General features: G+C 40.5%; 1 protein-coding gene across 4 annotated transcripts in view; it reads left to right on the top strand.

Annotated features, from left to right (window-relative positions):
• UBR3 (ubiquitin protein ligase E3 component n-recognin 3) overlaps positions 1–23,010 on the top strand; it is a 172,366-nt gene that overhangs the window by 105,945 nt on the left and 43,411 nt on the right. For 2 of the 4 annotated variants that reach the window (XM_061608528.1, XM_061608526.1), the window contains 4 exons: positions 5,991–6,124; positions 10,480–10,590; positions 13,149–13,349; positions 14,629–14,765. In XM_061608528.1, coding sequence (XP_061464512.1) covers positions 5,991–6,124; positions 10,480–10,590; positions 13,149–13,349; positions 14,629–14,765 — 583 coding nt within the window. Of the gene's footprint in view, positions 1–5,990; positions 6,125–10,479; positions 10,591–13,148; positions 13,362–14,628; positions 14,766–23,010 lie in introns of all 4 variants that reach the window. The other 2 variants (XM_061608527.1, XM_061608525.1) reach the window with 1 other exon arrangement.

Genomic DNA, 23,010 nt, shown 5'->3' with positions numbered 1-23,010 from the left:
ACCTCAGGACCTCAACAGGGGTCCTAACAGAGTCTGCAAAAGAATTCTCATGCTTTACAGGACAGCAGCCTTCACACAGATGCCACTTTGGATGCAGTTCAATTCTCTACAAGGTCCATAGCAGCACAAATAATTGCAAGACACACTTTGTGACTGCACCACTGGGATGCCAACTCAGGAGCACGGGTCAATTTGTCTACCGCCTTGTATGTAGCACTGAAACCTTTCAGGGACCAGGCCCTCCAGGAGATCCTGGTGGACCCTAAGGAAAAGCACAAACCATTCTTGGCTGCTCTGCTGGGATGAGTGGAGATCTTTTTGCCGCTATGCCCCCTACCCGTCATCCTTCCAGTCCTTGCAACCTTTTTGTCCCAATCGTTCATCAGGAAGAGGATGCAATTACAAGCCTGGTCAACACAACTGGTTCAGAAACCATTTTTCCAGAAAACCCAATCTACATGCTGGAAGCAAGTTCGCCCCTGCATCTTCAGGATCCAAGGGCAGCAGGTCTCAACAACCACCTCACAAGTACTGATGCTGACATCCCTCCAGTGGGGGCTCGGCTTCTACTCTTTTCTCGGAGCTGGTCTCATATAACCACAGACCGGTGAGTGCTGGAAGCCATTCGGGAAGGTTACACAATAGAACTAGAAAGTGTTCCACAAAACAACTTTGTGCCTTCCCCTGTCTCTAGCTGCCCCCCAAAACGGCAGGCGCTGACAGAGGGCATTCAACATCTCCAGATTCAGGCAATATAGGAGATGCCTGCTGAAGAACTATTCTCAGATGTCTATCTTCTTAGTTGTGCCAAAATGCGACAAAACAATGTGGAGGGCCATCTTGGATTTGAAGTTTCTAAACTAGTTTGTCCGGTACTAAAGGTTCAGGATGCAGTCCATCTCATTCATCAGGGAAGCCCTGTACCATCATGATTATCTGGCATCAGTAGATCTCCAGGAGGCCTGTCTGCTTATCCCTATTCACCCACGACACTGGAGGTACCTCTGCTTCTCCTACAGATGCCATCAGTATCAATACTGGGCAATGCCCTTTGGCCTCTCATCCGCTCCTCGAGTTTTCATGAAGGTGATGGTTTCCGTGGTGGCCTGTCTTTGCTGCTAAGGTGTCCACCTTTACCCTTACCTCAACAACCTGTTAATTCAAGCGGAGAGCCTTTCTCAAGTGAAGTGGGACATTTGCCTCACCCTGCAGGTCTTGGCATCCAATGGTTTCCTGATCAACCACACCAAAAGTCACCTGGTCCCCACACAGCCGCTCCAACATCTGAGGGTAGTCCTTGACACTCGGACAGCCATGATCCTATGGTCACCAGAGAGGATAGAGATTCTGCAGGGGGTTGCGAGGAATCTACTTGGCTTGGATTCAGCGGATCTCGTGTTCTTGGCCAAGGCTCTGGGTCTTGTAATCTCTGCAATCCAGATTGTCCTGTGGGCACGCCATCACTCTTGTCCATTGCAATGATTCCTCCTTCCCTGTCAGCAGGACATAATGGCCTACAGAACCATCAGCTACACATTCCCACTCGCCTAAGAAACTTGTTCAGATGGTGGACAGCCTCCCCCAACCTTCAGAAGGATATTTCTTTCTGAGATCCGCCACATGCTGTGATTACCACAGATGCCAGTCTCTTGGGATGGGGTGCACATTGCCTCTCCGTGGTCGTCCAGGGAAGATGGTCAGCAGCAGATGTTACATCACAGCATCAACTGGCTAGAACTCAGGGTGGCCAGTCTACCCATTCAGCATTTTGCTCCGATACTCCACCTTCGCCACATTCTCCTTTGTACCGACAATGCTTGCATGAAACCTCATATCAACAAACAAGGGGGGGACGCATTTAGAGTCTCCAGCACGAAGCCACCCTACTCTTCTCTTGGGCAGAACTTTCCATGGACTCAGTGTCAGCAGAGCACCTCAGCAGGGACAGAACCCTCACGTGGATTGGCTGAGTCGCCAGCATCTTCAGGCGGGGGAGTGGATGCTTCACCCCGAGGTGTTTGCCCTGGTCCAGCACAGATTCAGAAAATTGAACTTGGAATTCTTCACCTCTCCAGTCAGTTGTCAGTTTCCATGATTTTTTGTCCGTTATCTGTCAAGTCATACAGAGGCAAAAGATGCACTCTTAGCCACTTGGCCCCCAGAGCTACTTTATACTTTCCCTCCAATTCCTCTGATATCACACAACCTGAGGAAGCTGAGGGACGGGTGTGCAGAAATAGTTTTGATAGCTCCATACTGACCGTGTCGTCTGTAGTTTTCGGAGATACTCTACCTCTCATCCGAAGTCCCTTAGACGCTCCTGTCTCAGCCAGATCTCTTGATGCAAGAACTGATTCACCACCCTGATCAAGCCTGGCTGAAGCTGACAGCCTGGCGATTGAGTGGCGCTGCTTAAGTGAAGTGGGCTTGTCATAGGAGATAATATCTACTGTCTTAGCTTCACGCTGCCCATCTACAAAAGGACTGTACAGCTCCACATGGTGAAGCTTCGTTGCCTGGAGCCTCCAAAGGAACATCTGTATAACCAAGGCCTCGGTTTTGGACATACTTAGCTTTCTGCAAGATGGACTCAGTATGGGCTTGAAGGTCAACACCCTGCAGTGTCAAGTTTCAGCCTTATCGTCGGTTCTTTCTCTCTGTTCTCCAGGAGTAATGGGTTCTCATCCATCGAGTAAGCATTTTCTCAGAGGGGCAATGGCATTCTGCCCACCCACCGTTCATAGATACCCTTCATGGAGTCTTGAAACAGTCCTGGCTGCACTTCAGAAACCACCCTTCGAACCACTTAGCACCGTTGATCTTCGCTTCTTGTCCTTTAAGGTGCTTTTTCTAGTGGTGATTACCTCTGCCAGATGCATCTCGGAGATGAATGCATTATCAGTAGCAAAACATCTTTGCATCTTTCACGAGGACAGTCATTTTAAGAATGGATTCTTCATTTGTGCCCTAAGTGAATTAGTTCTTTCTTGGTCAACAAGAGCTCGTCCTGCCATCCTTTTGCACAAAGCCAGTCCGTCCACAGGAGAAGGCCTGGCATTCTCTTGATGTTAGGAGAGCTTTAAAGATTTACATCAATCGAACTAAGGTCTTTAGAATGTCCAATTCACTGTTTGTCTCTTTTCATCCTGTGTCCTTGGGGAAAAGAGTATCTAATTCCACCTTGTCTTGTTGGTTGCGAGTGTGTATCAAATTAGCTTATGATGTTTTAAAGGTACCTGTTCCCCAACATATAACAGCACGTTCAACTGCAACCATGGCCGCATTTTCTGTTAATGCCCCGCTGTTGGAGATTTGCCGGGTGGCCGCTTGGTCTTCTCTCAATACACTTGCATCTCACTATAAAATGGATACCTATGTCTTGGCTGAAGCTGCTTTTGGTCAACATGTTCTGCAACATGTTGCTATACCCTGAGCCACATTACCCCCCCCCCCGGTCTAGGTGGGAACTGCTTGTGTATATCCCACTTGATGGACTGTCATCCAGGGAGAAGGGGACTTTGATCCCTACCTGAAATGAATTTCTCCTGGATGATAGTCCATCAAGGCCCACCTCACTGGGGCTCTTTGTCTAATCCTCATGAACCATGCTAGTAAGACTATGCATACATTTGTTCATGGTTGTTCCATGAGGTTTTCCTTCAATACAATTTACGTGGTTGAACCGTTTTCCTGTAGTCTCAGTGTGTTTTTATTACGTCTCGGGAGTACATCTTCAGTTGTTTGGATCTTACCTGTTGCTTTTTCCTTGTCAGAGTGCATCTAGGTTTTATATCCTCTGACTTGTCATGAAGGGACTGAGGAGATCACGTGCTTGAGGCAACCTACTCCCCGCAATTCAGTTGTCTTTCCTGCCTATGGACACTAGGTGGTGCCCTATACCCATTGATAGACTACCATCCAGGAGAAATTTATTTCAGGTAACGACCAAAGTCCTCTTCTCTTCTTCAAAGGAACTACAAGAGACCAAGAGGGTGGACTTATGCTCATCCCACATGGTTAAATTCTTGAGCCTCTTGATACATAGAACCAGAGTGGCTATGTTCCATCATGGCAACTTTGAGGGCCACATGTCAGTCATGGGCAGAGTCAGAGGCATAAGTGGGCAGGGCAACAGCTGTGGCTCTTACCTTTGTGCAGTTCACTACATTCCAGCCCAAGTACAAGTTTTCTACTCACACTCCTCTCCATCCTCCATCCAGGAAAGCAAGGGGCATTAATACACCTGAAGAACACATTCCAGCCAAGCAAAAGCACATAAGGAGGCTTTGGACCAGGCTGTGGAGGAGTATGTGGCCTAGGAAGAGTCCTGAGTGTTGGATAGAGAGACCTGGAGAGCAGTATTCAGCTCCTGGGCTTGAATTTCCCCACCCTGAAATACAGATACACCCCGATATTCAGTAAGATATTCTAGAGCTTTTATTCTGAGGTTATAATCTCTTGTTGTTGTTATGTGCCTTCAAGTCTATTTCGATTTATGGCAACCCTATGAATCAGTGACCTTCTATAGCATCTGTCATGAACCACCCTGTTCAGATCTTGTACTTTTAGGTCTGTGGCTTCCTTTATGGAAGCAATCCATCTCTAGCTTGGTCTTCCTCTTTTTCTACTCCTTTCTGGTTTTCCCAGCATTATTGTTTTTTCTAGTGAATCATGTCTTCTCATTATGTGTCCAAAGTATGATTACCTCAGTTTCATCATTTTAGCTTCTAGTGATAGTTCTGGTTTAATTTGTCCCAACACCCAATTATTTGTCTTTTTCGCAGTTCATGGTATGTGCAAAGCTCTCCCCCAACACCACATTTCAAATGAATCGATTTTTCTCTTACCCGCTTTTTTCACCATCCAGCTTTCACATCCATACATAGAGATCGGAAATACCATGATCTGAATGATCCTGACTTTAGTGTTCAGTGATACATCTTTGCATTTGAGGACCTTTCCTAGTTCTCTCATAGCTGCCCTCCCCAGTCCTAGCCTTCTTCTGATTTCTTGACTATTGTCTCTATTTTGGTTAATGGCTGTGCCAAGGTATTGATAATCCTTGACAAGTTCAATGTCCTCATTGTCAACTTTAGAGTTACATAAATCTTCTGTTATTACTTTGTTCTTCTTGACGTTCAGCTGTAGTCCTGCTTTTGTGCTTTCCTCTTTAACTTTCATCAGCATTACTGGTTTCCACTAGTAGTATGGTATCATCTGCATATCTTAAATTATTGATATTTCTCCCTCCAGTTTTCACATCTCCTTCATCTTGGTCCATTCCTGCTTTCCATATGATATGTTCTGCATACACACTGTCTCACACCCTTTTCGATGGGGAACCAATCGGTTTCTCCATATTCTGTCCTTACAGTAGCCTCTTGTCCACAGTATAGGTTGCGCATCAGGACAATCAGATGCTGTGGCACTCCCATTTCTTTTAAAGCACTCCATAGTTTTTCATGATCTACACAGTCAATGGCTTTGCTGTAATCTATAAAGCACAGGGTGATTTTCTTCTGAAATTCCTTGCTCCGTTCCATTATCCAACGTACGTTTGCAATATGATCTCTGGTGCCTCTTCCCTTTCTAAATCCAGCTTGGACATCTGGCTTTTCTCACTACATATATAGTAATAGCCTTTTATAATCTATATGTTCACACATTCCACAACTATTAACTTTTTTATTGGAAGGACTGAGAGAGAGGCATGTAATACTTGCCACCTTTCTGCCCCATTTCTGATCCACGATAGAATAATTAGAGGTTGGAAAAAATATTCTGCTTCATAAGTATAAAAACCTATTTACTTGAAGCAAAATACAATATTTTGCACTTTATGTGGTATTGCTGGCCCTGCAGACTGCTTCCCCAATGGAATCTCTCTAGTCAGTTGTGTGACCACTTTTGACTTGCTTGGCTAAAAGGTAGAACTATATAAGGTGTCATTTGCTTCCTGGCAAATTGCTGATATCTTATGCTTTCTACAGTTTTGGGCCAATGCCGCAATACTACTGAGCCTAAGAAGCTGCCAACCTCTGAAAAGGAGCAGATTTATCCTTGGGATACATGTGCAACAGTATATGAAGCACGCCTTGCAACTTTACAGCACCTCTTTAAAGATGTAAGTTTTCAGCAATAGTATGCGTGATAGTATTCTATTTCTTAGACTACATTTAAATATTTAACTATATTAACTACCATGATTTTTGTTACAAATTTGTTGAATTAAATAGCAACTGTGAAGTTTTAAAATATCACTGTGAGTGTTCCACAGGGATTAGGGGTTTGGATAGTGGCTTTGATTCTGAAATAGCAGCCTTGAGAGCCAGTTTCCCTAACTGTATGCACTGATCAGTTTGGGAAGTGTATGTTAAAATGTTTGCTCAACAGTGAAATCAGTGGCTGATCAGTATCACAGTCAGGGCTCTGGCAAATCAGCGGTTTGAAGGATATTTTGTCCCCCAGAACAGGAATGCAATTTGGGAGGGATGAAGTGCTTACTATGGCAGTGGCTTCATCACTTTTCTCTCTCTTTAAATCTGTTTAAAAACTACTGACTCTGGTAGTGGTGTCAGCGGTGAAGGAGGAAATCTCTGGCTGTCGTCATGTTTCCTCCCCAGAATGCCCCTTGAACAATAGTAGTGGGTCCACACAAAAAACGAGAGAAGAAGCCTTTGTTGTTCTGGTAAATCTGACTCCCTGTTGAACTGTTTCAGGGGCCTGAAATTGCAGCTCTGAAACATCATTGAAATTACTTCCACAGCTTGACACCTACAAAGAGAGTGGTGAATTTAGGGACCGTTTTTTCTGTCCCCTGATCATAACACCTTGTTTGTGAAATGGGTGTACTGGTGATGGGGTTTGTTTTTGTTTTTGTTTTTAAAAGATTTGTTTGGAGTGACATACTAAGAGATCAGGTGTCCTTTCCTGCCTCTGCTTTGTTGACATATATTCTAATTCTCATTTGTGTTTGCTGAAGAACCCAAAGCTACATTCAATAATATTTCCTTCTAAAGGGAGGAAACGCAATAGTTTCAAATGAACTCCCTTGAACTTTTCACTCAGAGCAAATGGGAAGCATTTAATGTGGCCTTTCTTCAACAGCTCAAGTGTACATGAATCTGCTATTACATCAATGGTTCTGGTGACTAATTAAATCTTCCCATAAAACCAAAATTTACTTAAATTGTTTTTATTTGGATCATTTGTCAGTAGAAGTTAAATTGAGAAGAAACTGTTCAGCTTCAGTTACATTTCAAAGCATTTAGGTTTTATTTCAGCAAAAGCTAGTAAGACTGAAAGTGGTCAATTAGAAGAGTATCCATAGTTTTCATTAGTTGATTTCTTTCAATACACTGAGAAGTAAAACTTGACGTTTCAGCAATACAGTTTTGCAGAAAATGTTAAGGAAGACATATTCCTGAAAGAGCAGCTTATAATTAAATATAAAAGAACATGATTGCTCTCCTCTCTAAATTCTAGAAGCGTAGCTTCCTTTCTAGCTAATCAATTAATGTAACTACAGCTTGGCGTGCATGTGTGTGTGGTATGTATAGCACACTGACTTAATTTTTTTTATATAATCACTTTTATTAATTTTGAGCAAATTACATTCTTGCAGTCAATTTGTTTACAACACAACCAGTAAAATTAAAGAAAAGGAAAATAAAATTACAAACCAAGTGGCAAAACAAAAAGTGAAGATATGCATGAGCTTTGTGTACGTGCACACAGCTTTTTTGCTGCCATTTTGCTCCTGCCTTTGTACAAGTGGGTAAAACAAAGCTGAAATGTTATAGTTGCCTGTAACACGCAGACCAGGATCTAAGGTTAATATTTTCCAAACATAATAGGATTTGGAAGTTGGCTTGAGAATCCAGCTTGCTGGAAACTAACAGTAGTTCCCAGTTTCCACATAATGGGAAGCTGTGGTTAACTCTGGATTCCTTGCTTGTTTTGCTGCTCACATAAAGGGGGGAGCCAAGTAGAAGCAAAGGGACTGCATGCATGTGCATGCGGCTGTGCATGTACTGGCTTATTAAACTTAGAATTTGATGGTATGAAAGCAGTCAAAGTGCTTTTGTATGTAGTAGCAGAAGACTTTATTCATAACATTAGATCATTCTGGAAAGCAGCATCTTATGCAATTTGGGAATCATTCATCCTTGGGGAAACTGGATTACTGTTTGATTAAAAAAAAGTATAGTCCAACTCAGACATTAGTTGGATCAGATGTTTTTGCTTTCTTTCATCTGTCTAGATAATTATTGTGCTAGAATGGTCACAGCAGGGAAGAATTAATCTTTAAATTTCTGTTGCATAAAAACAGAAACCTCACTTAATCCCTTGAATAGTTTGTTCTGCTGAGCTAAGCAATAAAAAAGATCCTGTTGATGATCTGCACTACCTCAGCAATAGGTATTACTGTAGTGGCAATTATTACAGAAGGCTTCAAAGAATCATTTTCCTTTGTGGTAAAAATGGTTTGTAAGATATAAAATGGAAACCGTATACTTTACTAAAAGGAAAATACCCATTCTATTTCAAAAGCGTAGTCCAGGCTTTTCCAACTTCATGCCCTCCAGAAGTTGCTGGACTACAACTCCAGTCATCCCTGACTATTGGCCATGCTGATGGGTGTTGCAGTCCAAAACATCTGAAGGGCACCAGGCTGAAGAAAGTTTTTATAGTTGGTGTATATAGCAGAGTGCTCTCCAGACTTATCTCCATAGTGACAGCAGTAAGACAATATTTATGCATTCATGGGTTGTATGATGTCTTTAAGAATTATCAGTAACCTCTCATGCCACAAAGACAGAAATGAAGATATTATCTCTCTCAGGTTTAGGGTGATAGTCTGAACCTATATGGGTGAAGGTTCCCTTTCTCTGGTGACTGAAGGCAGGGTCAGTCAGAAAACAGATATTTTAAAGGGCTGGATTTCTCTCTTTCCACCCAATCTTCAGCCTCTATAAAGGAAAATTAGTGTCTAGCGCTTAGGCAGTACTCTGACCATGAGGGAAGGAGGGAGGTCTGCATCTCCTCTCTGGCACTTGGGTGGCATACTAGGACAGAACACACATACCCCATGACCTTTAAGAATTATAATTTTCCCACTAAGAAGATGAGCAGCTTGATTGGTTGATACCAGAGTCCACCATACCTTGGAAGGTTAGGAGATTGTGCCCTCCTGCAGGGCAAAGCAGCAAGTAGAGACAAATTCGCTAAACTTTCATGCCTTCAAACCCGAGTGTTCTGCCCGAACCCACTGAAGTCAGACATGAACGTAGCTTTTCTTTAGTTGATTTTATAGAAAGTTTCAGTTCAGAACACTTCATGAATCAGCTCACACAGAATTCAGCCTCATTACTAGGAGTAACTAGGCACGGCTACATTGCACTAAGAAGTTGTTGCAGCAGCTAGTCACATCCCCATCACCGTACTTAAGTAAGGATGGGTAGGCACCCTACTTGCATGAACTGAGTGTCACTCTTGACAACGTGCATGCACACAAGCGCTCCTCCTCAGAGAAGCTGCTGGGGTGCGTTGAGTTTGCTGGCACAACAGCCTCCATGTACGAGGCAAGGGTGGCTGCGCTGCCTCAGCAAGATCCTCCCCATCAGAGGTAGGGGGACTACGCTGTATTGGCGGCAAAGCAGGCCTCGGAAGGGGGTGAAAGTTGGGCAGAAAGGCAACTTCCTGACTGGACTGAGCCTCCTCGCTGCTAACTGGAGCTGGGGTGTGTGTGGAGCTTCACTGTCCATGGTACAAGTCTACTGTGCCTGTAGGCCCATCACTGAAACTGTTATCCCATTCAAAGTCCTCCTTGTTCTCACTGCTCCACCCCCTTTCTACGGGGCTCATGACACCAAGGAAATTGAGGGATCTGTGTGCAGAGAACAGCAATATAGGTCATACTGTTTTATTAGACTACAGGAGCACCTCCTAGTAACTCTTCTTGAAGTATATAACACATCTTGCTATTTCATTTTCTATCAAAAATGTCTTTGTATAGTTGTACTTTTTCTTGAAATTAAGTATTAGAATTGCCAGTGGCCATCTATACCACCAAGTTTTATTTAAGCCACAATATAAGGGCAATAGTCTGTGTTTAATTAAACAAATAATAACATTTAATTTAATTCAATTCAGTTTAATTTAAAATTTAAATGGTGGCAAGTATATATTTATTTTATTTTTATTTATTTGTTTCATTTTTAAACCGCCCATAGCGAATAGCTCTCTGGGCGGTGTACAAAAAGATTAAAATACAAAATATTGTGATAAAATCAACCAAACAATAATAAACACAACAAGGAACAACAGAAATATAAAAATTAAACACATTAAAATGCCTGGGAGCATAGCCAGGTCTTAACCTGGCGCCGAAAAGATAGAAGTGTAGGCGCCAGGCGTATTTCTTCGGGGAGGCAATTCCACAATATATGAATTCTCTTACGTTGTTACTTTTTAAAGAGTTCCTGTCTGCAATCAGTATCAATTGGTTGGGAAGGAGGTGTGTATGTACAAACCTGTGGACATACGTTACACATCGATTGTCATAAATCCTACATGGAATCATTACGGGTAAGTTAAAATGAAACTTTTTGGATATTGATCTTTTACTTAATTACTGTAGGCTTTAATGTTCACATTGGTAGAATCCTAATGGTGTCTTTATGTACTAAAAGGAGTTTTTAAAGAGCAAGATACAAAATCCATAAATTTTATATATATTGCTGTATTTTTATGTCTCTCCCTATTTAAATATTCTCATTTACAATGCAAATTTCCTAGTCGGGGCAGTGCTATAATATGGTACTGACCATGAAAAATACAGAAATAACTTTTTTGTTAAGTTGTCGGTGCTATTCTATTTCACTGAAATTTGATGAGCTTTATTATACCATAGCCCTATTGTATTTGGGAACATTTAAATATTTTATTATTATTTATTAATTTATATCCCACCTTTTCTTCCAAGGAACTCAGTATGATGTACATGTTTCTCCCTCTCTCCATTTTATCCTTAAAATAACCCTGTGAGGTAGGCTTGGCTGAGAGGCAGTGACTGGCCCAAGGTCACCCAGTGAACTTCATGGCTGAATAGGGATTTGAACCCTAGTGTCCCATGCCATAGTCTGACATTATATCCACTTCCCATACAGGCTCTCAGATCTGATACGCTGGAAGCACTCTTTTTTGGACTGTTTGAATTTAGTTTTTAAGAATAAAGTAATTAGCAGGAAGGGGATACTTCAATGTTACAGAAAAACGTTAAGATCTTTGCTAGATCAGATTGAGAATACAATAGGTCCTATTTCCAGCAATAGCTGTTACCTATCCTTCAGTTTTTCTAATTCCCTTTCAAAACTATTTAAGCCAGTGTTTGTTTGTTTTTAAATGAAACTTTGTATATGCAATTCCATGTAGTGGTAAATATTCTTATTCTTCAAACTTGTGGATTGATTATTAAAATTGGGACAATGTTACTCGGTACAATTCTTAATTAGATACAAATACTAAATTGAGAATCCTTTGCATATAGGAATAAAGAACATAATATAAAAATAAATATTTTTGTGTTTAATTTGTTGAAGGCAATTTTATCCTGACTCTGTGGTATGTGTTGATGGGCTGTCCAATTGATGGAGGAGTGGCTGTGGCTGTCCATTCTTCAGCTTGGATTATTGCTTCCCAGCCTTCATCTAACTGAGTCAAATAAAATAACTTGCACGTGCCTGAATTGTGAAGTGGCCCGCAACATCACTCTGGGAGTGGGGAGTAGAATCTTACAGCTTTAAACATTGATCACAGTTCACAGAGTGGGTTAAATAGGGCCAATGATCTTAAGAATTAAAGTGGGGCTTCTGCCAATGATGCTTGGTGCTTATCATGAAGAAAGTACACAGATAGCCCTACCCCCTGAGCTTTCATTGGTTCTGTGAAAAAGGAAGTAGAGCTGTATAAATGTACTGATTGCCATAACAATTAAAGAAAAGGGGAAGGAAGTGCAGTCAAAGGTAGACAACTTATGAAGGCACTTACCAATATGCTGTAGCCACCAATGTTGCCCTCCATTGCTTGTGACAGAGTTCTCCTTCCTACAACTATGTAAAACGTCATAGGTTTCCACTTGTTTCGTAACATTAAGAGAATTAGAATTAGGGAAGGAATTGAAAGTGTTATGTTGAGGTTGTTTCAGATACCCAGGGTAAGAAAGTGGTGATTCAGTCTCTTTTCCTGGAGGACTGTTGTTGCTACGTTGATCGAGAATTGAACATTTACTGCCATAATTTTTTACATAATTTACAAACACACAGTATGCTCTTGGTTGTGTTTTAACTTGAATTCCTGCATTAAGCAGGGGGTTGGACACAATGACCTTTTAGGCCCCTTCTAACTACTATTCTATGAGTACTTATCAACTAAGGACTCTTTCTTTAGCCTCCCCCCCCCAACCAGTATACTCTTCCAGATATTTTCATATTACAATTCCCATCATCCCTGACCATTGACTGTGCTGCCTGGGGCTGATAGATATTGTAGTTAAAAAAATCTGTAGGGTATTTGAAGGCTGCTTAGCTGCTATATAGCACACTGGCATGAGATGGAACTGCATGTAAAGCAATGCCAGATGGTTACTATGAATGCAGGGCTACAGGGATATTTGAAGGGGAGAACTGGTAGGAGGGACTCGCTCAGGCCTCTACATTTGATGATTCTCTTCTGCGTCTTTTTCCCCTCTCAAGACAACCTCCTGGACTTGCAGGCTGCCAGGGAGAAAAATAAAAACAACCTGAAACTACCAGGATGCATTTGCAGGGGACAGTCTGTAGGCACAGGGAGGGTTAAATATCCTTCTCCTCCCTGTTGTTTTTCTCCTACAAATGGATCTTACATTAGCATTAAAAGGCAAACACGAAGTTGGGAACTCTTTTGTTTGTATTACAATGTTTAGTTCCATAATAAGATTGGCTGAGTAATTAGAAGTCTTAAATTAAGCACGTATTCAATCTTAGTGTGTTACAAAAATAACTACACTTAAACTTGTAGATGGGTAACTTTTATTTCTGCCTCTGGGATTTTTAGTGTTAGAATTGCTTGTCATTTCAGAAATTCACTTGCATTTTCATTTCTTTCAGAATGACCAGGTTCTCCAGGGTTTTTCAGTGGACAAAGGAGAATTTACTTGTCCTCTGTGTAGGCAGTTTGCTAACAGTGTCCTTCCATGTTATCCTGGCAACAGTGTGGAGAGAAGCCTTTGGCAATGTCACAGTAACAAAAATATGCAAGATCTCATAAAAGAGGTGGAAGAGCTTCAAGAGCAGCTGGGAACTTTCCCAGTAAGCATCAGTGTAAGGCAGAAAGATCCTTGTTAATTTGACTCCACCTTTCAACCTTTCATTTCATTCTCTTTCTCTCTTTTTACCCCCAACTCATTTACATTTTATAGATTTTAAAAGCTGAATGTTCTCTCCCATTTCTCTATTAAGCACTTATGAGCTTAAATTACATTAATATTTTAACAGTAAGTGCTGTTTTAAAAAAGGATATGATGTGAGCATTTTGCTCCTGCATTTCAGTATATGTATTAATTGGTCATTAAATTCATGCTTTCCAGATTCTCGTCTTATACAAAACTGACTTGATTACATAGAACCAGGACTGGTGCCAGACCATGGCCAGGTCGGGCCCTGGCCAAGGACCCCTGAAGGGTTTCTCCTTAGGGTGGGAGGGTAGCACTCCCTCTCCACGATCCGTAGCAGCATCGGCTCTGGACCCTGCCACAGATTGCAGAGAGGGAGCTTCCAGGCACCCCCCCAAAACAAACAGCGTGCGGGCTTCAATAAGCTTGCATGCAGGCTCCACCTACCTCTCTCGTTGCTATGAATGCTGTGCATGCCTGCCATCAATCAAGATGGCAACAGGGCTTTTCTAAGGGGCTGACATGAGACTACGCAATGCAAGAGGTAGATGGGATGCACAGACAGGCGCTTCAGGTGCCCAAGCGTCCAGTCATGCCTAGCTGGCCCTGCATGGAACTCAGAATTTCTTTATGGTATAAAGCATCAGTCACTGGTAGCTGGAAGCCACTTGAAGTGGGTCAGTCAAGAGAACATTTTAAGAGTGCAGATTATACATTTTGAAGTTTCACAGTCCAAAAAGATATAGTTAAAATTATAAGCTTTAGTGTACTGTAGTCTTAGTAATGTGGGTGCTTGAGTCAGAGGTATGTTAAAATGATACTTTCCTTGCAAAGTATTAGTGCTTCAAAAATTCTGTGTCATTCTTTTTTACTTATTCCAGTGTACATTTAGTTGAATATTATTTATTTATTTATAATATGCTGTCTTTGAGAGTAAACTCTTTCAAAGTATTTTACAGTAAAACAGAGAAATAACTGTAAAATCATAAATATTAAGAGTACTTTGTCTCCATGACTATTTAAATTTTGTTTCATTCTGAATAATTTAATATTTCAGCTTTTGAAATCATGTATATGTATGACTTACATAATTTGTAGAAGGAATTCTTACTTTCTGAAGGTGTCTTAATTCTGTAATCACCTCTGACTGTAGCTAAGTGAAATCAGCTGTCTTTCTTTCTTTTCTTTTTTTATAGTCAGAAACCAATTTAAGTAAAGAAATGGAGTCTGTAATGAAGGATATCAAAAGTACTACCCAGAAGAAATACACTGACTATAGCAAGTCTCCTGGATCACCAGACAATGACTTTCTTTTCATGTATTCTGTAGCCAGGTGGGTAAGAAATCTACTTCACAGATCTTTTATGTTTGTCAACTGCTTGTTACCTCATTGGTTAAAAACAAAAAATAGGAACTATTCACTTTATCTTGGCACGATTTTCTTAACTGAGTTTTGAAGGAAAGATACTCTGATAATGTCATGTGTGGAGTCAAGAGTTACATAAGGATATAAGAAGAGCCTGTGGATCAGGCTAGTGGTCCATCTAGTCCAGCATCCTGTTCTCAGAGTGGCCAAACAGATGCCTATGGGAAACCTGCAAGTAGGACCTCAACGCAGCAGCACTCACCCCTCCAGCAGTTTCCAGCAAGTGATATTCAGAAGCATACCGCCTCTGATAGAGAAGGTCATTTTTATGCTGTCTTACACTATGTTCTTGAGATCTAGAATGTCACAGGAGCTCCAGTGTGAATGTTTGAGCTTCCGTTTGAGCAGATCTTTTCATTCCCTTCAATGAAGTGCTTAAGTGCTCATAGATACATGGAGATTCCACTTCCCTTGGAATGAAGAGGAGTCCCCTTCTGTGTTCTAGGGCCTCAGAATTTGTTTGCATTACAAGGAAATGCTGGATCACTCTGCATAAGATGTAATCCATGTCACATTGAAGTCAGTGGTAAAGCTCCCATTGGTTTTAACAACTCTGCGTTCTGCCTCATTGCCATTTTAAAGTGTGCATTCATGCATAAGAGCCGTAAGTGTTGCTTCTAGATTCTATATTATGTGTAGTTTTCTTATCTTAGCTTTTCTGCATTAACTTTAAAAAATAACTGATTCTCTGCAAAAGGAGATATGATCTAGCTATGAAGGTCAACTTCATTTATTTAAATGGTCATGTTGGATAAAAGTAATGTATGAATGTGGGGGTAGGCATAAACTTGTGCACGTACACACACACAATCACAGAATTTTGATAGTTTGAGGTTTGGATTTCATGTAAGACAGCAGAGAGTACTTCTGTACTTTAGACCTGTAACTTTCTATTTGTTGCTTAAGATGGTATGGACTCTTCTCTCAAGATATTTTGTAGTTAGTTGTAGGGAAAGAGAACAATTCTGGAAATGGGGGTAGAGGAGGAAATCCCTGAGCCCTTCTGAGCCTCAGTTGCAGAGCTTGGAAAAGTTACTTTTTGAACTACAATTCCCATCAGCCCCAGCCAGCATGGCCACTGCATTGGGAGTTGTAGTTCAAAAAACTAACTTTTCCAAGCTCTGCTCAATTGTATATACACTGCAGTTTACAGGGTTAATCTGTTCCTCACTCAGCAATAGACACTTGTGGGCAAGTGTATTGAAGCTTTCATTGCTAACTCTGGGAAGTGTGGTTTTTGATTCACTTTTTAATACACTGAGGAAGAATAAAAATTACAGTTCCTAGAGTTCCATTCAGGCATGCTCAGAAGTGTTCATTGCAGAAAGCTGGAAACTTACAGAGAACACTCTTGACTACAGTTTTACTTTCTCTCCCCTGCCCAACTTGTAAGTTTGGAAAAGTGTGAAAAATTTGGGGAGGAGAATAAATGGCAGGTAAGAGGGATGGTGATAGTGAAGGAGTTCTTCCAAGTTTTCATTACAGATTATTTCTGTCAAACTGTGCAATGAACTAGTACAGACTGCCAGTCAACCTACTTGCTTTCTGCAGTGGTGCAATTCCTGAGTTTGTTAAAGAGAAATTACAATTTCCAAAGTTCTTCTAATGGCCTGACACCCAAGTGAGACCAACGGTCTGTTTTTAGATATATTTTTTTTAAAAAAATTTTAGTTGGTATTAGTCAAATGCACTAATTCGCCTTAGATAATTTAATATTTTTTTCTGCTACCTTCTCTTGATCAAAAGGCTTTTTCCCCACGTTGACAATACACATCACCAGCTGCTTTGCAAGTTGGTGGAGATGCCTCAAGGCACCCTCCACCTCTTTTTTTTTTTTTGTATAGTACATCAAAATTACTGGTGCATATGGGTGTTTCAAAAGGAGGATGAGCAACCTTTTCTTGAACCTTCAGGAATCCATTCTGTTGAGACTAAGCTGGTGAAGCTATAAAGAAGAGCAATGATTTTTTTACCAAATTGATGAATGACTTTATACCTTAACCTTTATAAAAATATCAAGAACTGAAGTTGGTTGTAAAAAGTGTACTGCAGTCCTCAAATCTCTTGTTCCAGGTTTAGTTAGTTATTCCTAAATGGGGATTTTTCTTAAGGGGTTTCAGGACTGTGGTCTCCATCACAGGACATTAGAGGTCTTAGGGATCTTTAAAGGTAATATAGGCCAACCCTTTGCAGAGAGAAAACATCTACTGTTCAAAACCAACCCTAGTAGATGTTAAAGTAAGATTTGACTAAATTAACTTTAAAAGCAGTGTTTTTAATGTGCACCCGAAGATTGCAACTTAAAGCACATTGATCTAAAGAGAGTATTTGGTTTATGCCAGGTGCTTGTGCTAGCCAGTGAATGTTTTTACTCCCCCTTCCCCATTGAACGGTTGTTCCCATGTCATATCACAAATGGCTTTTCAGTCTCTGTTAGTATAGGGCCAACTTCAAGTTTCAAGTGCTGGGCAAGATAACTGTAGTGAGCCCTGGGCCCCTCTACGCGTGGCAGGGGTTGTTTTCACCACTTCTCATTGGGTGCATCTGCTGACATCAACTTCCCCACCAGCTGATACTGAGCATGTGAGCCATTTATCATCTTTGCCAGTACATTCCTACCCCTTCCAGCCCAGTGGCCAGAGGTTTGTGAACAAGCCAGTATCTGAAACTATGGTTTGATTCTGGCTTGTTCTTATTAACTAGAGTTTAAATAAACCACAGTTCCTATTGTTTGACTTAACCATTGCTAAACCCTACAATGAGGAATTGTGATTTGTTTAAAAGTGGAAGAGATGCTTGTGGCAGCAATACAAAAAAAAGGAGCATATAAGTCCAAGGCTCACTGCAGCATGTTTACATAACTGAACTGTGACTACATGTAGCAATAATGAGTAGAGAACATGTGAACTAAACGAGGCTTACAACTGTTTTTACAAGCTGTTGTGAGATCTTCCATCTCGTCATTCAGATACATACCAAAGCAAATTCCCCCTATCAAAACATTTTCTCAGTGATTTGCATGAGGACTGATGGAGACATCAATATCAGAGGTAGCTTTAAAAGAAACTGCTTTTAAAGAAGAAAACACTGGGTCATTTCCCATTGTGTCAGGCAGCTGTCTGTTACAAATTGGTAGAGTAACAGGCTTCGCATCTACCTTTAGAAACATAAGAAGAGTCTGCTGGATCAGGACTTTGGCCCATCTAATCCAGTGTGCTGTTCTCACAGTGGGCAACCAGATGACTATAAAAGCCCAAAAGCAGGGCCTGAGTGTAAGAGCACTCTCTCCTCCTGCAGTTTCCAGCGCTGGTATTGAGAAGTAAACGGAATACTTTCGAATTCTGTCATGTCTTTTTTCCATTGCAAAATCTTTTAAGTTTATTTGTATAGTAAATTGTCCTCTGTTATATAGGTTATTGAATCTGCTAATAGAACAGCATTTTTTTTAAAAAATACAGTGTTAAGAAAAATGAGGCTTGATTTCATCCTGTCCCCAAGTATTTCTCAAGGAGGACACACACAGACATAAATGCTTGACAGAAATCCAGTTATGTAACTATTGGCAAAGAGTACATTGAAAGCTGCTTACTAAGAGAATCTTTTATGCTGTATTCTCGTCTTGAGAATGGTTCACTGCAAAGGAAAACAACTGAGTTTAGAGGCACATTTTTAGCCAGCACCAATATGGGATCACTTTTAAGCATTTGAGTGTTATGCTAAGTCGATGAAAGAGGGGTTTTTGCAAGCTTATGTAAGGTCTGAATATTCTGTCAGGAGAAGACTGTCTAGAAAAGCTCTGGAGCCATAGTATAAATGGAAGGGAAAGAGAATGTTGGGAGAGAAAGTCCAAAAGGTACAGATATTACTTGCATTGGACTAAGTCAGTACACTTGACTTTCAAATTATAGGAATGTTTGATTTAGCAGAACAGTTACAAACAGCAGATGATATTTAGGAAAGAGGGACATTTCACAACAAAGGACTTGTGCCCTTGCTATCAAGAAAAAAAAACCCTTTGGGGAGGGAGTGACTTGCAATTGCCATAGAATAAGAAGGTTAGTTTCAGTAGCCACCTCCTACATATTTGCAGCAGGCCTGCTTTAATAGTTACCGTGTCAAGTGTATAAGCTCCTAGGATGCACACCTTAATGCGGTGAGAGGGTTTGAGAATGTTGAAGAAGCTGACAGCAATGCCATCAAGAGTCTAGACTAAGAGGCTAGACTCCTAGCAGGGGCACCCATGGCGGAATGGTCAAAGCTGAGACAGCAGACTAAGATGCATTCAAACTCAAAGGAAAGCAATGGTAAACCACCTCTGAATACCTCTTACCATGAAAACCCTATGAACAGAGTATCCAAAATGCAACATGAGATAATGCTGGAAGATGAGACCCCCAGGTCAGAAGGCACTCAGCAAGCTACTGGGGAAGAACAATGGACAAGTACAAGTAGCGCTGTGACTAATGATGCAGCTGGGTCAAAGCCGAAAGGAAGCCCAGAGGCTGATGCACACAGATGCGAAAGGAGAGTCCGGAGTTGTACAATGTGCACAATAGGAACATGTAATGTGAGAAACATGAACCAAGGAAGCTTAGAAATTGTTAAGCAAGAAATGGAACACATCAACATTACAATACTAGGCGTGAGTGAATTAAAATGGACGGCAATGGGACATTTTCAATCAGGCAACTACAAAAAAATTTATGCAGGAAATGAGAAATTAAGAAGAAGCGGGGTTGCTTTAATAGTGAGAAGTGATGTAACAAAAGCAATTTGGAGCTATAACGCAAGGTTTGAGTGAATGATATAAATGAGATTAAATGGGAAACCTATTAACATAACCATCATCCAAATCTATGCTCCAGCAGCAAACACAGAAGAAGAGGAATTGAAGAGATTTTATGCAGAAGTAGAGGAAGAAATTGATCACACACCAAAACAAGATGTTCTGATAATCATGGGGAACTGGAATGGAAAAGTAGGGAACAGAGAAGAACTAGAAATGGTGGGGAAATGGGGCTTAGGAGATAGAAATGAAGCAGGAGAAAGACTTACTGAATTCTGTGAAGCCAATTTGTTTCTTGCAAACGCATGGTCTGAGCAACCTAAAAGACAACTGTACATGTGGACATCACCAAATGGTGAACATAGGATTCAAATCGATTATATAATTGGAAACAGAGGATGGAGAAGTTCCATACTTCCTGCAAAAACAGGAGCAGACTATGGTACAGATCATGAACTGGTCATATCGAAAATCAGAGTAAAGCTAAAGAACAACAACAAAGCAATCATAATACCAAAATACAATTTAAATAACATCCCAGAAGAAAATAAAGATCAGATAAGGATCAGATTTGACACTTTAAGCTTAGTTGATAGAGAACCAGAAGAACTATGGATTAAAGTCAGATATATTATCAGGGAAGAATGCAAAAAGATAATACCTCTAGTTAAAAAGAGAGAAAGACCTCAATGGATGACTGACAGAACTCTTAAAATGGTTAAAGAAAGAAGGAAAGCAAAAGCAAAAGGAGACAGAAACTTGGTCAGAACCCTAAAAGCAATAATACACCGACTAGTACATACGGACAAAGAGAGCTGTTACAATAGTTATTGTATAGAAATAGAAGAGGACAACACGAAAGGTAGAACAAGAGCTCTATTCCAAAAGATTAGAGAAATTAAAGGGAAATTTAAACCAAGAGTAGGGATGTTGATCAACAGGGTAACACACTGACTGACAGAGATAAAATAAAAGGAAGATGGAAGGAATACACTGAAGAACTATATTAAAGAGATGCAAGGATGACAGATTCATTTAAAGAGAAACCATATGATGAAGAACCAGAAATTTTAGAATGTGAGCTGAAAGCTGCTTTTAAAATTCTTGAAATAAATAAATAACCAGGAACAGATGGTATACCAGTAGAGTTGCTACAAGCTACTGAGACTGAATCTGTCCAAAGTTTGACAAATTTTTCAACAAATATGGAAAATAAAACAATGGCCCACAGATGGAAGTGCGCAATATATATCCCAATTCTAAAGAAAGGGGATCCCATGGAATGCAGTAATTATTGAACTGTTGCCTTAATATCCTATGCAAGTAAAGTAATGCTCAAGATTCCACAACAAAGGCTCTTGTGGAGTGAGAAATGCCAGATGTCCAAGCTGAATTTAGAAAGTGAACAGGTACAAGAAATCATATCACAAACATAATGGATAATGGAACAGACCAAGGAATTTCAGAAGAAATTTACTTTGTGCTTTATAGATTACAGCAAAGCCATTGATTGTGTAGATCATTTATTTATTTATTATTTGATTTATATCCTGCCCTTCCCCCCGGCAGGAGCCCAGCGCGGCAAACAGAAGCTCTAAACACTTTAAAACATCATAAAACAGACCTTAAAATACATTAAAACAAAACAACGGTAAAAACATTTTTTTAAAAAGCTTAAAAAAATCTTTGAAAAAGGGTTAAAAACATTAATTAAAAAACATATTAACAAGCAATTCTAACACAGACGCAGACTGGGATAGGTCTCAACTTAAAAGGGTTGAAAAACTATGGAATGCTTTAAAAGAAAAGGGGGTGCCACAGCATGTGATTGTTCTGATGCACAACCTATACTCTGGACAAGAGGCTACTGTAAGGACAGAATATGGAGAAACTGATTGCTTCCCCATTGGAAAGAGTGTGAGACAGGGGTGTATTTTAGCACTCTATTTGTTTAATCTATATGCAGAACATATATGGAAAGTGGGATTGGATCAAGAAGAAAGAGGTGTAAAATTGGAGGGAGAAATAGCAATAATGTAAAATATGCAGATTATACCATACTACTAGCAGAAACCAGTAATGATTTGAAACGAATGCTGATGAAAATTAAGGAGGAAAGCATAAAAGCAGGACTACAGCTGAACGTCAAGAAGAATAAAGTAATAACAGAAGATTTATGTTTCAAAATTGACAATGAGGACATTGAACTTGTCAAGGATTATCAATACCCCGGCACAGCCATTAACCAAAATGGAGACAATAATCAAGAAATAAGAAGACTAGGACTGGGGAGGGCAGCTATGAGAGAACTAGAAAAGGTGCTCAAATGCAAAGATGTAAACACTAAAGTCAGGATCATTCAGACAATGGTATTCTCGATCTCTATGTATGGATGTGAAAGTTGGACAGTGAAAAAAGCGGGTAAGAGAAAAATCAACTCAGTTGAAATGTGGTGATGGAGGAGAGCTTTGTGGATACCATGGACTGCGAAAAAGACAAATAATTGGGTGCTAGAACAAATCAAACCAGAACTATCACTAGAAGCTAAAATGATGAAATTGAGCTTATCATACTTTGGACACATAATGAAAAGACATGATTCACTAGAAAAGATAATAATGCTGGGGAAAAACAGAAAGGCGTAGAAAAAGAGGAAGACCAAACAAGAGATGGACTGATTCCATAAAGGAAGCCACAGACCTGAACTTCCAAGATCTGAACAGGGTGGTTCATGACAGATGCTCTTGGAGGTCGCTGATTCATAGGGTCGCCATAAGTTGTGATTGACTTGAAGGCACATAACAACAACAGAAACCCAATTAAACCATAACTATCACTAGAAGCTAAAATGTTGAAACTGAGTTTATTATACTTTGGACGCATAATGAGAAGACATGATTCACTCGAAAGGACAATAATGCTGGGAAAACAGAAGGGAGTAGAAAAAGAGGAAGGCCAAAAAAGAGATGGATTAAATCGTTAAGGGAAGCTACAGACCTGAACTTATGAGATCTGAACACGGTGGTTTATAACAGGTGCTATTGGAGGTAACTGATTCATAGGGTTGCCATAAGCTGAAATTGACTTGAAGGCACATAACAAGTATATAATGTCTCATTAATATTCATGGTGAATTAACATGTGATCTGCGGTTCCTATTCTGTCCACTAATACGAAATTTCTGTCCCAGCATCTTTGCTGGTAGCTTTCTAGAAGTTCAGTGAGCACTGCAAATCGCCTGAAGAGTGGAAAATTCCCTTGTCACACAGATGGCCTTATCAGCAGCAACCAGATGGAGCTCAGAGCCCAAACATTATCAATGTTAAATTGCTTTTTCCCGGAGGAGTGAAGATTAAAGCATTCCTT

Source organism: Rhineura floridana, chromosome 2 (genome assembly GCF_030035675.1).
Source record: "Rhineura floridana isolate rRhiFlo1 chromosome 2, rRhiFlo1.hap2, whole genome shotgun sequence".
In the NCBI taxonomy this organism is placed as follows: Eukaryota; Metazoa; Chordata; class Lepidosauria; order Squamata; family Rhineuridae; genus Rhineura; species Rhineura floridana.
The sequence above is the reverse complement of the archived record's forward strand: the minus strand, read 5'-3'. Positions and strand labels throughout refer to the sequence as shown.